Below are 16,679 nucleotides of genomic sequence, written 5' to 3' on the forward strand. Positions count from 1 at the left end.
GACAGATACCATATGGTTTCACTCTTATGTGGATCCTGAGAAACTTAACAGGAACCCATGGGGGAGGGGAAGGAAAAAAAAAAAAAGAGGTTAGAGTGGGAGAGAGCCAAAGCATAAGAGACTGTTGAGAACTGAGAGCAAACTGAGGGTTGATGGGGGGTGGGAGGGAGGAGAGGGTGGGTGATGGGTATTGAGGAGGGCACCTTTTGGGATGAGCACTGGGTGTTGTATGGAAACCAATTTGACAATAAATTTCATATATAAATAAAAAAATTAAAAAAAGGTTTAATGATTTCTCTGTTCTTGATACTGCATTTAGTCTAAAAACAATTATAAGATGGAAAAAACCCTCAAAGATGATGAGAACAAGTGCATTTACAACTTCTATGAGTGTTATGATACTGGCATTTATTCCTCAAAAAAAATTACCTTTTATCAGTAAAATGTATGTTTAAATTCCTTTAAACCTGGAAGCTTTTAAAAAATATATTTATCATTTTTGCTATTCATTATTTTGGGGGGTTTTAAATTCAGACTTTTCATTAAATATGATGTAACAAGTAGCCATTATATTTAGCTATAAACTAATAATATAGTCAAGAAATCCAGCTGTCAAAAACAAAAGAGATTTCATCACAAGAGATTTATATGGAGTTCTCCATATTTATACAACCTTTTCCTTCTACTGATCGGTAATCAATATCTAAGATGTTATATTTGAGTACATTTCTAGGTGGAAAATTTAGTAATTCCAGAACACACACACATCTCTGTCATTTGGTAAATGAAGAAACTGAGGCCCAAGAGTTATGTCACAGGCTTAGACTCTATCTGGTTAAGAGCTCTCTTTTTTCGGCAAAGTATACAACTCTCTCTACTTCACCCTAAAACAAATGGTAGTGACTGGGGTTACGTTGCTATTCTGCTGAATACTATTTACCGTATCCAAATGACTGAGGGATAAAAATTTAAATGCAGGCATATACTTATTTACTCTAGAGGTTTCTCAACCTCAGCCCTATTGACATTTTGGGCCAAATAATTCTTTGTTGTGAGGGACAGTGTTGTATACCACACAACATTTAGAAGCATGTCTGGCCTCTACGCACTAGATGCAGTAGCACACTCACAATCGTGACAACCAAAAAAAATATCTCCAGACATTTCCAACCACTGGTCTAATGTTGGGAAGACAACCACTGAATCTGGCATTTAAAAAAATCAAACCTATTTCTCATTTCATTTTATTTCACTATAATCATTTTGGAAACCCTCAGAATTTCCTACATAATACTCTAGCCCTAAACAACATGAAATGAGACTCACTAGAATCATCTTGAAGTGTTACATCTTCAACTGTAGGCTGTACCAATTATAGGATGTTGAGTAAGCAATGTCATGGTAGCTAATAACAATAAACTTGGACAAACACGTCCAAAAAGGAAATTTGAAAACCAGTGATAAAACCTATGTTATTATTTTGATTCTCATGGATTCACAATTAAATTTTTAGACTTCCCATAAAACTTAGCTTCATGACTTTTGTGAATCTTTTAGAAATTTTTCTGATATTGTTTAATATTATAAAATATGAAACTCTCTCCATGTTCCACTTTTCTTCTTAAGTATGAGCCCTTATTCTATTTACTGAAAATATTCTTCATGATTCATTCTACATTGTTTAGATCCTTGGAGCATAAGGCTCTGTAATTCTATTCCTTTTTCCTTCCTCCTACCTCACCCTTTCCAGTTCTTTTATTTTCCTCATAACATGAAATACTTCAAAAAGTAATCAGGGCACTACTGAGTTTTGGGGGTTTAAATGATTATTGCTAATGCTATACAATGTTCTTTGCTTTTCATCCTGACCTTCAACAAATTTTCTGATGTTCTGAGCAAGATTCCGGACACTGCTGGGAAGATTCCAAGGGTCTTGCTTGATGTGAAGCCTTAACCTTTTTGGACAACTCAGCTTTGGTTCCATTTCCTGCTGAAATTCTAAATAAACACAGAAAAGCTCTTATAAGTTTCAACCATTTACCAAACAGTTAATAAACCAGTAAACTTCAGAATTCTCTTTCATTCCTGCCATCCTGGATTATTAGCATGGTGGTAATTTCTCTAGTTACATTACAGGAGAAAATTGGTGAAACCTAAAAAAAAAAGTCAAACCTTATAATTATTTTCTTACAAATGTTTAAACCAAGGGAACAGTTTAGATTAAAAATTCTGGTTTCAATGTCCAAAATAGAGGTCAGAAAGTGGTGTCTCTAGATCTTGGTCTGTTTGGCTGTTCTGTTTGCCAACACACATTCCAGAAACCCCTTCCCCCACCAATGGGCTATAACCAAGTAGGCACTTATGCTGGTTTCAGCAAAAGCAGTGCAACGTCTCTTCAATTAACTCATTTCTATTCATTCTAGTCCCTATAAGAAGTGAACATTTTAAACTTTCAACGAAACTAAAAGGTCCTGTACTGACATTTATATATATATTCAAAAATAACCAAACTGAATTAATATTAAGGAGATTTTGAAGCATGAGCAGCCATTTTCTTCTTAAACTATGCTTTTGCTTCATGACTATATTATTTCCCACTTTTGTTTCCCAATTGCTTCTAATAATGATTTTTTTAAACCTTACCTTGTAGTCCTTGCCCTGGTGTGAGGTACTTGGTTTGCTCAAAGGCCCTTACAACAGCTTGCCCTTTTAGGAGATTGGTAATCGAATCCACCTATCGTAACAGCAGAGATTTCTGAAAGTTACATATTTCTCATAATATATAGTATACATTTCCAAGAGTAACTCTTGTAAAACAGCTTTTTCTTAGAGCCACAATTATTTTTGAAATCTCAGGATGCTTGCAAAAATCCACCTTTGAATAAAATATTGGAATAAACTCACAGATAATACTTGCAATATTTCCTACCACACCATATATTAATATAAAGTATAAATATATTTTATATGTTTACTTTACAAAGAGAGATTTCTAGAGTTATTAAAAAAAAAACCCTAAAAGTCATCATAATCCTTCTCAAAGCAGTAAAAGCTTCTACATTATCGATTTTGGTTATGGAGATATATATATATATATATATATATATATATATATATATATATATATATAATTGCAAAACACCCGGGGCACCTGGGTGGCTCAGTTGGTTAAGCATCTGACTCTTGATTTTGGCTCAGGTCATGATCTCACAGTTCATGAGACTGAACCCCATGTTGGGCCTAGTGCTGACAGCATGGAGCCTGCTTGGGATTGATTCTCTCTCACTCTGCCCCTCCCTTGCTTTCTCTCTCTCCTTCTCTCTCAAATAAATAACCATTTAAACAAATTTTAAAAATGCAAAACACCAACACAAGCACTACAACAACCTTGTGCTCCTTAAAATTAGGAATAAAGTTAAGCAAGAAATGTCATGAAGAATTCTGAAAATAAATAAAAAATACTAAAAGAATAATGCCTGTGTTTATAACTATAATGTTTCCAAGAACCATAAAATACTTGATAGTCACAACAATCCTTTAGGTTGGTTGGCTGAAGAATCTTTATTCCCATTTTAAATTGTGGAAATTGAGGTACAGGGGGCAGAGGAACAGATTGAGGCCTTTCCATTTTTATTCCAAGTTCTTTTTACTCTGTCTACAGAAGGGACTCCTGACAGTTTGGCCTGTGGAAAAAAAGAAAAAATCATACCTGGCTGAAAAGATGCTCGAGACAACTATGTATCTTGTCCTGTTTATCGTGAGAAATGCGAACACTGAGGGGAAGCTCATCACCTGGATAGAAAGATAAATCTTATGTTTAACATGCTAAAATATTTTAATATAAATAAAATAAGAAAATAATCTTTCGACATGAGCTCTTATTCCATCAAGTTCTTATATTCAGATAAGAGTCCCAAAAGACTCAATAGCAGTTAGAGTATCAGATGAATGCTCTTTGAAATGCAGGTGGAAACAGAGTGCCTCACAGGAACCAACACTGTATATCCCATGTCAACGATTCTTTCAAACGGTGCAGTTATCTAACGGTTACATAGTTGAAATAAACTGCCTATTTAAAAATTAAGATGTGTCCTAACTGGGCGCCAGGTCTTTGTTCTCACCACACTCCAACTAAGCTATTTGCAGGATATTTCTAACTCTCAGTGTTTTCCTCGCCATTCGTCTCCCCGCCACCCACCTCCAAGGCCAGTTCAGGAGCATCTACTGTCTCAGAAGTCCTCGGTTTCAAAGCCCGTCCCACCTCCTCCCACAATCAACGCCTAACATTTTAGCTCAACCCGTTGCCAGGGACCCTCGCATCCTTCACAGTGCCACTTAACTTCTTAAGATACACATTCAGGTCAGAATGCATTTGTTTCTCTCATCTCTTTTTAATTCACTCTGTTTACCATGGGCCCGCGACGCTAACTTTATCGAACACGTGCGACTGAAGTGCAGTACGAGCGACAGCCAAGAATGCCTGACAGACGGTGAAAACGCAAGCCTATCCAAGGCCTCCAGCCCTTAAAAGTACCCCCCGGAGGCCGAGCGTGGCCAAGTGCGGCCGGACGCACCTGAGTCCATCTCGTCGCTGTGGAGGTACGAGCTGCACTGGCTGCTGCAAATGCTGGTGAAGGACGCGATAGAGTTCCTGTTGCTGTTGCAGTCGCTGGAAAGAAGGAGGCACATGTCACTTTCGGGGCACATCTGCCAGCTCTTACTAGAGAAACGCATCCCGTCACAGTTCTACTTACTGACAGGTCTAACAGAAAATTATGAGAAAGAGAAATTTTGTTCTACTTACTGATAGGTCTAACAGAAAATTATGAGAAAGAGAAATTTTGTTCAACTCACGTTTTATCTTACGTTGAAAAAAAAAAATCTCCAATGCAGTCATACTTCAAGATGTCTTATGCCGCATAAGCTACTCCTGAATGAACTTTTTTAAATGGGAAGTTAGAAAACGAGGAGTCCAGCTGCACCTCAAACTCTTCATAATCTATTTGATGCTATGTGTCTGTAGTTAATTTGCTGATAGAGACAATGTCCTGTTTCCTGATCTCTGCCTTTCCACTCTTTCTGGGAGCTTTAAATTCTAACTCATCAATTGCACCCTGAGCTAACCCCAGAGAGGACACACACCTTGTCCCCACCTCAGAGCTCAGCACAGGCTGCCACACCCGGAAAGTGCTCGGTAATCACTGTCCCAGGAAAGAGTGATTAAAAGGTTGGTGTGTGAATATGGACACGTTACAGATTTCAGGAAAGAGTCCACGAGGCAAAATATATTTTTCCTCTCAGAACTGGTAAAAAGGACTTATTTAACTTTAAATTTACATTCAAAATTTCTATTTTAGCCTAGAGGGAGACTTTGAGGGTAATTCCAATTATCTGATAACTAGAAATTGAGGTAAGAAAGTATTTTCAGATCTGTAATTTCCCACTGGAGAACCACCACAGGTTCCTATTAAACAGCCTACTGGTATCCTTTGAAGCGAAAAGTGAATGAAATGGTAAAAGTGGTTAATCTGGGTTCTATATTATTAAATCCCTAGGAATAATTAACTCTTACATATTCATTAAAATCCTTTTCATGTAGAAATTGGGACAGTACACTGGCTGAGAGAGAAACTGTGAGCCAGACCACCTGGTTTCCCAGGCAAATTATATAACTCATCTGGACTCAGCTTCCTTACACTTAAAATGGAGTTAATATGGGAATGTGCCACATCAGGCCGTGGTGGGAATTATGTGAAACCATCTTGTTTCCCCATGTGTCTGGTGAAAATGTTTTTAATGTTAGCTGTTAGTTTGTGCTAAACATCTCTGAGGAGAATAGCTTTAGTAATACTTACTTAGTATCTTTTCATTGTAAACCACTGCATAATACATAACAGCAAATAAGAGTTTTTGTCTTCGGTTAAGGCAAGTAAGGTAGGGGATGCTGAAGCGGCACATGTGGCACATGTGGTGGGTTAGGACAGCTGTCAGTGAGGTGTCAAGTGACACAAAGATTGAAAGAATAAGCAACTCCAGTTAAGGAAGTTCACTGTAGGAGCCATGTTGGAGTCTGGTAGGAAGACAGACTTTGGAAGGTTGGTTGTGTCTCTCCCTAAAATTCACAGCTGGAAGTCTAACACTCCATACCCAGGAATATGATCTTATTTGGAGGAGGGTTTTCACAGACATAATTAAGTTAAAATGAGGTCATTAAGTTGGGCCCTAATCCAGTATGACTGGTGTCCTTAGAAGAAGGGGAAATGTGGACACACACAAAGACATAGGGAAAAGACGGCCATCTACAGCCAAGGAATGAGGCCTGGACCTTATCCTTCCTCCACAGACCTCCATAGACCCCCATAGAAGGGAAGGCCCCGCTGACACCTTGATCACAGACTTCCGGCCCCAGAACTGTCAAATAATAAATAAATAAACCTCTTCTGTTTAAGCCATCCAGGCCTTGGTACTTTGGTACAGCAGTCCTACCTACCAAGATTATGCAGAAAGCGTGCAAGGAAGGAAAAAATACACAAAGCTGGTCATGGAGGTGAGCAGGTGAAATTAGTCCAATTAGCTTGGAATGTAGAATATAACAGGCAAGGGGAGAAATACAACAAGAAGAACTCCTTTTCACTATCCAATAATCCAATAATCAGAAACAGATATTTGGAAAAAAAAGTTAACATAGGCTCAATTGGCTTATTTGTTATACATATTACATACTCTGTAACAAAACGAGTCCCCCAAGTTAGGTCCACAGAGCTGGAGAAAAAAAAATGCTTTTTCCAAATTACTAAGATTATGAAAAACGAATAATTGAAAGATTACGTGGAATCCCTATGCTTCTCTGGGGTGGGTAACAGCCAGCAGTTATTTTGTGAGGGTAATAAATAAAAACGACAAAAAGTTTTTTCAAGATCTTTGTGGAAAATACGGAATCATATTTGACCGTGTTGATGAGATGAGTTCAAGGAATTAATGAATTACCTGTAAGAGTCTCTGTTGCTGATGGTGTCATGACCTGAATCTTCCTGCTCATCTCCCGCCATATTAAAACAGACTCGTTTGCTATTTCTTTCTCCCTTCTCGTTGTCACTGTCTGTTGGTCCTGTGCACTCTGATGTCTTACGTTCTAATTTAGGAGAATATGTTATGGAAGACAGAAGGCTGCAATGTGATATTAAAAAAAAATAAGTGCATGTTTTCAAACAGGCTGCTACGGATAACCTCCTTACTTGTTGAATATGATAGGCTTATAAATACTTCTAAGCTGTTTGTTTCACATAAAATAAGTATTTGATTGCATAAAAAAAATGATCACATGGGGTGCCTGGGTGGCTCAGTCGGTTAAGTGTCTGATTCTTGATTTCAGCTCAGGTCATGATCTCAGTTTGTGAGACTGAGCCCCACATGGGGCCCATACTGACAGCATGAAGGCTGCTTAGGATTCGCTCTCCCAACTTCCCTGCCCTTCCCTGTGCATGTGTGCAAGTGCACGTTCCGTCTCTCTCTCTCTTTCTCTCTCTCTCTCTCTCTCTCAAATAGATATATATTTTTTTAAAGTCCATACGAAGTTCACTTTTTCTTCTCAGAATAATGGAAATAGCACACAATTTAGACTAGAAAACTGTGTTCAAATCCCAGTTCTGCCACTCATTAGTTTTGTTACCACAGAAAAACTAGGATAGTTCTGACATCCACAATATGGGGAAAATAAGAACTCGCCCAAATGAAATGAGAATATGTTCCTGTACATAATGCGTGTCACCTCTCTCCCCTAGCCATTATCACCACTATCACTGCCACCTGAAAATGCCTGGAAAACTTTACAGTGCTACCCAAATATTAAAATAAACACTAAATGTGCTTAAATATCCTCACCGGCTTTCCCTCAGCTATGAAAAACCCATCTATCCATCTACCCCTGCCTTGGGCTTCTCCCAGGCTTTCTCTCTTTCGACAGAGAGAATATCGTGTGGTCAATCCTTTCTCACTGCTTATACAAGTGATAGTGTCATAAGACATTAAACAGAGTCACACACAATATAAGGATAGGAGGCAGCAGGGGCTACCCCATATCATCCACACTCTAGTCATGATGATGCATCACGAATCTACCCAAATGAAAAGTTCTCCCACTTGGCTCAAGACTAACAACACAACCTTGAGCCAAGTGGGAGATGCCAGATTCTGAACTGGCATCATACTTGATGTACACTTTGAGTAGCACGGATTCCATCACTCCAGACTTGAATGTTTGCCTGTAAAAAGTTTCTGTTAGTACTCACTCAAAATTATGAAAACATGGAATCAATCTGTTATCAAACAAAATGCTGTAAAACTTGCAAAACGAAGTGAACCATATCTTATGAAAGGGCTCCTGCATGGCTTCTGCAGCCAACAATCATCTTCTCGCCAAGTAGTGATGGCATTCTGTTCTAATCAACAGCACAAATGTACAGATCTTCACGCTCATCTTTCCATAGCAAGGTCATGGCTGTTTTCTTTCAAGACTATGAGAATGTCTTATACTTTCCATGGATAACCCACAGTGCCATGCACTGAGTAAATATTTAAGAGAATTCGCTAATTACTTAATTAGACGTTATCTATTGTACCATGCATTGTTATTGATGCTGTCCATACAGCAGTTTACAAAACAAAGCCCCTGTCCTCCTGGAGCTTGGGTTCTACTGGGAAGAAACCAACTATAAACAAGTAAACTATATAGTGTATCGCATGGTGACAAATGTCAAGAAGGAAAATAAAGATGGGGAAGAAGCTGGAGCTGCAACTTTAAATAGTGTAGTCAGGGAAGGTCTCACTGGGATATGACATTTGAATAATATTTTGGCATTTTATAGGTTTTAGATACCAGTGAAAATCAGGGGGCTGGGTTACATTGCTCAATGTAGGCACTGTGAAGCTATAAATTATTTTAAACAGAGTTTTCTTATTTGCAAAGATACTTTTATGTCTTGGAAGACAGATGTGTATTTATTCACTCCTTCTACCCAAAAGCTTAAAACATTAGATTAACTCCAATTACCCAAAGCCTATACTGCACAGACAGATGAACTCTGAATACTAAAGAGGAAGGAGATGCAGGAGTTCTCATTTTGCAAGGAGTACTCTGTGCTTTATGTAGCTTTTAAATTAAAAGTCATGGGGCAGAGCATACTCATTTTTTTTCAAAGTCATATGAATTATATCCACATATTTGCTCTTCATTTTAAACAGCTGCAATGATGCCTGCACTGACCCTGTGGGAACAAATGTGAGGCTAACAAACAAATGACAGAAAACCTGTGTTTCTGACACCACGTCTTTGCATAAAATTTCTAGATCCTTAAACTAATAACGCATAAAGCTTTAATATTTGTGCATATGGAAATAGTTTGCTTTTGCTCATATACAATATTAAGCTACCTAGTACAGGTCCATTAATTCTAAGTTAAAGTCTCAAGCAGGCCAATCTCCTTCTCACACCCTTGATGAATAAAGATTTTTGTATATACTATCTGGCATCAACCTGTGTGTTTTTCTGTTAAACCGAGACTTAAATATCATCATCTTTATCATTTTCATCAGACCTAACATTCGTTGAGCTCTTATGCCAGTCACCATGCTAAGTACTTAATAGGTATTAAATTCATTCAATCCTAAAACTCCTTTATGAAGTAGGTATTACTATGATGATGATGATGATCCTCATTTTAGAGACGGGGTGAGTAAGACACACTCTTATATACATATACTGTGCAAATTAAGAAGCACATCCCCTCCCTGCATATCATTTATACATGCTGGAGGGAGGAAGGGGGTCATGTGTCCTCCTGGACACATGACTGGGTGGCCTCCCCTACCCTATGATGGTAAGAACGACCACGTAACTTGTTTCCACCAGTATGGTGTTAAGTGGAGGTGCCAGGAGTCCCTTTTAGGTGCCGGTCTTTAAGCCAGTGTGCAGCCTACCTCATTCCCTCTGGCTGGTGTGACAGAGTCACTCCTACTGATGGGGGCTCTGTCAGTCTGAACTCTGAGTGAGGTCAACGTGGAGTGGAAACCCTGTGACCCAGATGAGCATGGAGAGAAAGCCTCTTGCTTTAAGTCCGTGGGGCTTTAGAGTTTTGTTAGCATTAGAAAAAAAACAGTTGTGTAGAAAGGCAGGTATCTGGAAGAATGACATATGTGACTGGGATACAGGAGTATCTACTTTATACTGGGGAAGCTGATCTCCATAGATCGGCCTTTAGCCTGACACTTGAGTGCCTAGAAGGCTAGCTGCAGACCTCAGGAGCAGTGCTAACCAGGCAGGGGTTTGTCATGTTCCAGGATCAGAAAAAGGCTAGAGCAGCTGGAACTCGGGGAAATGGGTTTGGACAGGCTGACAGGGGCAGGCTGTGGAGGGCTACACAGGCCACAGTGATGTAGTTGATATTATGTTAATGGCATTGCAATGCGATTAAACGGTTTTAAGCAAGGAACTGGCATGATTTACGTTTATAGATCCTTCTGGCATCTGCTGAACGTAGAATGCATGAGAGGGACATAGCTGGAAACTCCCACAGTGGACACTAGTGAGGAGACAATGGTGACCCAGTCTAAGGTGATGGAGCGGATACATTCTGAGGTATAACTGACTGAACTTGACAAGGTACTGCAGGCGAAGCGGGAGGAAAGAGAAGAATCAAAGGTAATACCCAGATTCTGGCTTGCAGAACTGCAGACGTGGGGAATACCTGACTGAGAAGAGGGAAGACTCTCATGTGGAAGGAGTCAATGTAGGTTTAGTACCAGGAAATCTCGAATTCAGTTTTGGAAACATACTGAAGTTAGAGATTTAATGTGATATGTCCCTGAGTTTCATAACCCACATTACAGAGGGACTGCGGGAATAAAATCAAACAGTGTGTATACTAATACAACTGTGCCTGGCACCTAAGCCCCTACAATACACGTTAGAGTTCATGAAGCTATGCCCTCTTTTCATACATTTAAGAGCAAAATGCTTGGGAAAACCTCAAAGATAATTCCACTGTCGGCCCTACCATGCCTACCTGCAAGCCCAGCTCATTAAGGGTCCCACAATGCCATTTGTTGATCATTCAGTCTGGGGCATTTGCACCTGTAAAATGCAGTCTGTTCTCAGCTTTCCTATCTTCACTAGCCCTCAGTGCTCTTTATTCGTTCCTTCCCTGACAGAATACACAAACCCTGCATCTTAAAGTCCCGACGATGGTTTGGATTATCCGCAGATTATCCTTTACTTAGGTCTCATACCTACGTGTCGTTAGTCAGAAAATAGCCCATGCAATGGCCAAAGTATTTAGTTTCAATGAGACAAGAATCACAGAATTTTGAATAAGTTCATAACGTCACCTTATTTCATGTTTATAGACAACAAATATGTCTCTAGTTCCATCTCTGGATCTGACTGAAGTAGGAACATTTAGTGGGATGTCTATGCGTTGAAGAAAATTTTATTTCTAGAAGGGTTCCCAAGTGGCAGGGGAAGCAGACAAGCTCAGTACCAGGCCCTTTCACAGGAATGAATGATTTCCAGAAAGGCCAGCAATGAGGTGTTATGAGGCAATTCCTCTTAAAACTTGGCAAAGTATCAGAGATCTGCTTCTCCACTCTGCAGAGGCATCTCTGTCTGACCAAGAATAATTACTACATGGTGAGAAAATTGTTGGGTAACTAGCTTTTCAAATAATTTGTCAAGCTCGACTGCACTGCAGTATCTCTGAATGGGGCAACAGGGACTCCAGGCAGTTTGGACAACTGCACTGTTTTAAAATGATTATGCTGCACATTGAATTACATGGAACATATTTATATTTAGAATTAAATTATATGGTGCACACAGAGAAGACCAGGGAAGTTTCTCAAATCACTTACTCATTTCATGTCATTTTCCTAATAAACACGCACAGTAAGGTAAAGGGTTTTAGAGTGGGAAAATCTTAAGAAAAACAGTAAAAATAGGTAATTATTTTCAGTAGTTTTGGCTAATAAAAATAGCCTAACTTCTTTCTTCAATGAGTGCTTTAAATATAAAGCATTTTAAGCCAGGTAAAGGGAACCCTTTGGCTCTAACCACTTTCTTAAAAATGTATCTACATTAGCTAAAGTTAAAAAAAAAAAAGTCAGTAAATTAACAAAGACAGATGAAGTCTGGACAACTGCCAGGAAGTGCTGAGTAGTCAATGCATTAGAGGCCTCTTCTCCAAGGTAGTGTCCGCGTAGGCACATCAATACTCCTGCCATTGGTAAAGGACTCATCTGAAAAGCAGGAATAATCACTCTTGGACTAACTGGCAGTATGGGATCGCTCCAGATGTTCTCCTAAAATCCCTCTGAGAGCTAGGATTCGTGATTCAGTGCCACAATTTATTGCTTTATTAACAAAGATTCTTACTCTGTGCACTTCCTAAATACTTTAAGGGGGAAAAACTGGTTTCTAAAATACGACATATCATATAATAAAATTCCATTTATTAAATAAAACAAAATACAATGCCCTAAGATATTAACTTATGTGTCACATGAGTGATTCTCACACAATCCAAAGTATGATACCATTCCCTAAAAATAACCACCCATTCTCTTAGCAACCCCAAACTATTTAATTCATCTGTAAATGGGACAGTCACAATATAATACACCAATGCTATACGTAGTTTTGAAAACTAGTGTATTAGACACAAGAAGGCAGGATTTCCAGTCTAAATTAACTCGTAAAAATGTCAGAACAAAGCAGCATAGTAAATAGTAACTATCTAAAGATAACCTTAGAAATATGATGCATCTCATATGGTGATCCTTATCTCTAAATTTCAAAGATATAAGAGATCATGTCAATTAAGATTGTATCAGTATAATGTCCAATGACCAAAAAAAAAGGCTTAGAATAAGTTCTAAATATTTTGTGTCAAAACTGAATTATCCAAGGAAGTGTGGGATAATGTGTGTGGAGATTAAACAATACACACCCAATAGCAATCTCAATCTATAACCTTATAAAGAGAGTACAATAAGAAGGGGATAATGTGTCTAGACCACTTTCAGAATTCTACCAACTTCAGATATACTCAGCAATTTCAACTCCTTGAAAGATGAGCAAGTATGATGTTAAGCACTGCCTGATGACTTTTTGTATTAACTTTTATAATTTTCATCACAAACTTGTAATGTGTTATTATTCTTCATCCTGTTTAACACATGACTAACCAAGCTATCACAAAGCCCATGTCGTTTTGACCATACAGAGTTGTCTTGACTACCTGTGAAGCATCATCACACAGCGAGATGTGGCAAACCATCCCACAGAGTTGAGGCAATTGTCCAACCATCAAATTTTAAAATAAGAATCGGAGTTGACCTCTTTGGAAAAGTTTTTTTTTTTAACTTTTTTAATGTTTATTTATTTTTTGAGAGAGAGAGCGTGAGGGAGGGAGGGGCAAAGAGAGAGGGAGACAGAGAATCCAAAGCAGGCTCCAGTCTCTCAGCTGTCAGCACAGAGTCTGACACAGGGCTGGAACTCACCAACTGCAAGATCATGACCTGAGCTGAAGTTGGACACTTAACCGATTGAGCCACCCAAGCACCCCTGGAAAAGTTTTAATTAACTACCTCTGTTTCTCAGTTCTTGGTAAAAATTTCCAATGACCGGCATAGCTATTTGAGTTAGTGCTTAGTAAACCATTAATTCAATCAGAAGGAAAAAAAAAAAAAAAGGTTGCTGGTCATTGGTCCTATGGATACATAATTTTGCATTTACTTATTTAACAGGCATGTTAAAGATGTTATATTTTATATTTTTCCATACACATCATTGAGTGCATACATATATCAAATACCGTGTTCCGTTCCATAAAGCATACAAGGAGATCCCTATACCTAGTTGGTACTCTTTCAATCATATTTTTCAATTTACTATTTGCACATTGAGATTTATTTAGTGTCTTCTAGAAGACAGAATTTTGTTCATCTCTTCTCTGGTATTAAATGCTTCCTTAAAATATATATCTATATATTTATCATGTTATATCATTTTTAAGGTATTGGAATAAAGAGGATCTATGTGATTTACACATACACACATACATACACACACTCGTATATTTCTAAAAATGAAAGAGAATGATGGGTGTTCAAAAAAGTCACATTTTCTATAGCTATTTTATTAGGCACAGTTAAAAGTACAGTAAATAAAATACTTACTCATCAATTTGACAAACACACATCTCCACCTCTTTCAGTGCAGTCTGAAGTTTGCCCAACAGTTTCTGATAAATATCTTGAGTTTCTAGGTCTTCCTCTTTTAACAAATATCGGAGCCCATGTCCATCCTGCTGTCCCAGAGACAGACCTGAAGGGGCTGCCATTGTTGTGATTGTGTGTTGAATGTACACCATAGGGCTCAGTTTCCCTGAGGAGTTAACATTATTGCAGAACAATATTTATGACCTTTGACTTACAGTAACGATCCAATGCAATTCATTCTAGACACCCAAGCTAACATAAAATAAAATGCCAATCCGATGGTGAATTTAATTCAGGAATTAAAGCTTCTGGGAGTTGTGATTAAAATATGATTCGATCTCATACCCCATTGTGATGGTGTGGAGTGGCCCTGGGCTGAAGCAGCTCCTCCTGTATTTTTCTCACAGTTATGGGGCCACTTCAGACTCGTCGTTTTCACAGCAGGATAAGCTGTGTCTATCATACATGTGAGGAAGGCAAGAACAACCACTCTTCTTAGAGAAAAAATAATAAAAATGAATAACTCCATTTTCATTTGATAAATGCTTATGTACAATTATCCAAATGAAAATAGGGAGGATTCCTGTCTTTATAAAATTCAGACTTGTTTGCACACAGAGGAATCTATCATATTTCAGGGATGCTGGAATAGTTAATAATTGCCTAAAGTACTTTTCATGATTTAAGAAAATCTCAAAAGCTAACATACCTTGCTCAGATTTATTTTCTTTATCAAGAGAATTATGCTTCCTACTATCCAGCTGAACACCAAATGCACTCCCCAGAGAGGTTGATGTTTTGGGATAGGAAACTTCCATTATGTTGACATGGCAGTTGGTAGGGCAGAAATCACTGCTGTGTAATGGGGAAATTTTAGATTTGGCCTGTTTAAAGGTGGGCCAGGCTCTATTCTTCAGTACCCGTGAAAACTGTAAATTAAAGAATAAATAAAAAGCAGTTGAACACACAGCAACAACGCAAACACTTCACTTCCATCATATGTAACAAAATATTAAAAAATTAAATCATGTCAAGTGGAATAAGTGAAACAAATTTTACGTTGTTGGAAACGAAGTCATTATTTTAAAACCCGCACATTCATAATAAAGCAAAGCAATATTGGCAACAAATGCATAGGATTCTTTTGAAACTCTGATTACAAGTTAGATGCTAGGAGAGTTTTTTTTTTTTTAAGTTTATTTATTTATTTAGAGAGAGACAGAGACAGTGTGAGCAGGGAAGGGGCAGAGAGAGAATCCCAAGCAGGCTCCACACCATCAACACAGAGCCCAATGTGGGGCTCAAACTCATGAAACTGTGAGATCATGACCTGAGCTGAAACCAAGAGTCAGAAGCTTCACTGACTGAGCCACCCAGGTGCCCCTAAAAGAAATGAATTTTAAGTGACCAATCCCACTTACTAGGAGTCAGATCCACAGACTGCTAGCAGCTGAGAATCTGACAGAGAAATCATATTGGAATCCAAGGATATGCAGATAGGAACACAAAATTTAAAGTGAGGCAAAGCGGCAGAAGAGGACAGCTGTCAGGTGAAGAGTGGATTATTCCAAACATTGTCAGAAAGCCAGTCCAAACCTGAGTCTCAGAACAGGTGAGACAGCAGGTGTGGTGGTGTTGACCCAGAAGGTCGGGACAACAGGCAGAAACAACTATACTTCCCATATCTCCTGCTAAGAACTGCTGAGCACCTGGGTCAGGATCAGCCTGAAGACTGGTGTGGACTCTGCTTTTATGCCACTGAATAAAGTGACACTCAAGGGATCTGCATGACCTCCAAGAACTGCCACTCCATAACTTCGAACCTTGTAATTCAAATCCATCTAATTCTTGCCATGGTCTATACAGCCACCCAAAGTCTGATCTGCACCTAGGTTATCATCTCAAGCTCTCCTCCCCTTGCTCCCTGGGCTCCTTGTTGCCTTCACCCAGGCCTTCTTACATACCATCTACTCATTCTAGGTCTTTGTACAGACTGTTCGGAGTGCTGTGCCCAGAGTGTTCTTCTTCCTTCATTGCCAAACTTACTTCTATGCATTTTCAAGTTCTATGAAATCAGCAGGCCTACCATGAGCCTTCATCTAGGTCCAACTTCCTTGGCTAGGTTATAGCACATTCTAACCCTCCTTACAATTATGAATAATCTTCTTATCTCTATCTCAGTGGGTGGTAAATTCTATGAGGGTTATACCTATGTCTGTCTTGTGCACCTCATGGACTTGAAATGGATTATACTTTCAAAATCAAAGGACCGAAAGCCACCGGTTATGTATGTTTTAGTTACACTTAGGTTATTTATAACTTATGTGATGGTGGGCAAGTCACTGTCCTTTTACCATTCCTAGTAAAATAAAGAATATGGATAAAATAATCTCTGTGCTCTCTTCTTG

The 16,679-nt window shown here is 38.7% G+C and overlaps 1 protein-coding gene across 1 annotated transcript in view; it reads right to left on the bottom strand.

The window, feature by feature from the left end:
• The window catches only part of PREX2 (phosphatidylinositol-3,4,5-trisphosphate dependent Rac exchange factor 2), a 309,933-nt gene that overhangs the window by 106,846 nt on the left and 186,408 nt on the right, over window positions 1–16,679 (bottom strand). Inside the window, exons 24-30 of the mRNA XM_040487649.1 lie at window positions 14,981–15,200; window positions 14,230–14,437; window positions 6,988–7,167; window positions 4,575–4,669; window positions 3,710–3,792; window positions 2,644–2,734; window positions 1,870–1,998 (exon numbers count right to left, since the gene is read on the bottom strand). Coding sequence (XP_040343583.1) covers window positions 1,870–1,998; window positions 2,644–2,734; window positions 3,710–3,792; window positions 4,575–4,669; window positions 6,988–7,167; window positions 14,230–14,437; window positions 14,981–15,200 — 1,006 coding nt within the window. The remainder of the gene's footprint in view (window positions 1–1,869; window positions 1,999–2,643; window positions 2,735–3,709; window positions 3,793–4,574; window positions 4,670–6,987; window positions 7,168–14,229; window positions 14,438–14,980; window positions 15,201–16,679) is intronic.

The sequence above is a fragment of the Herpailurus yagouaroundi genome, unplaced genomic scaffold (genome assembly GCF_014898765.1).
Source record: "Herpailurus yagouaroundi ecotype Mexico unplaced genomic scaffold, PumYag 165, whole genome shotgun sequence".
Taxonomy (NCBI): domain Eukaryota; kingdom Metazoa; phylum Chordata; class Mammalia; order Carnivora; family Felidae; genus Herpailurus; species Herpailurus yagouaroundi.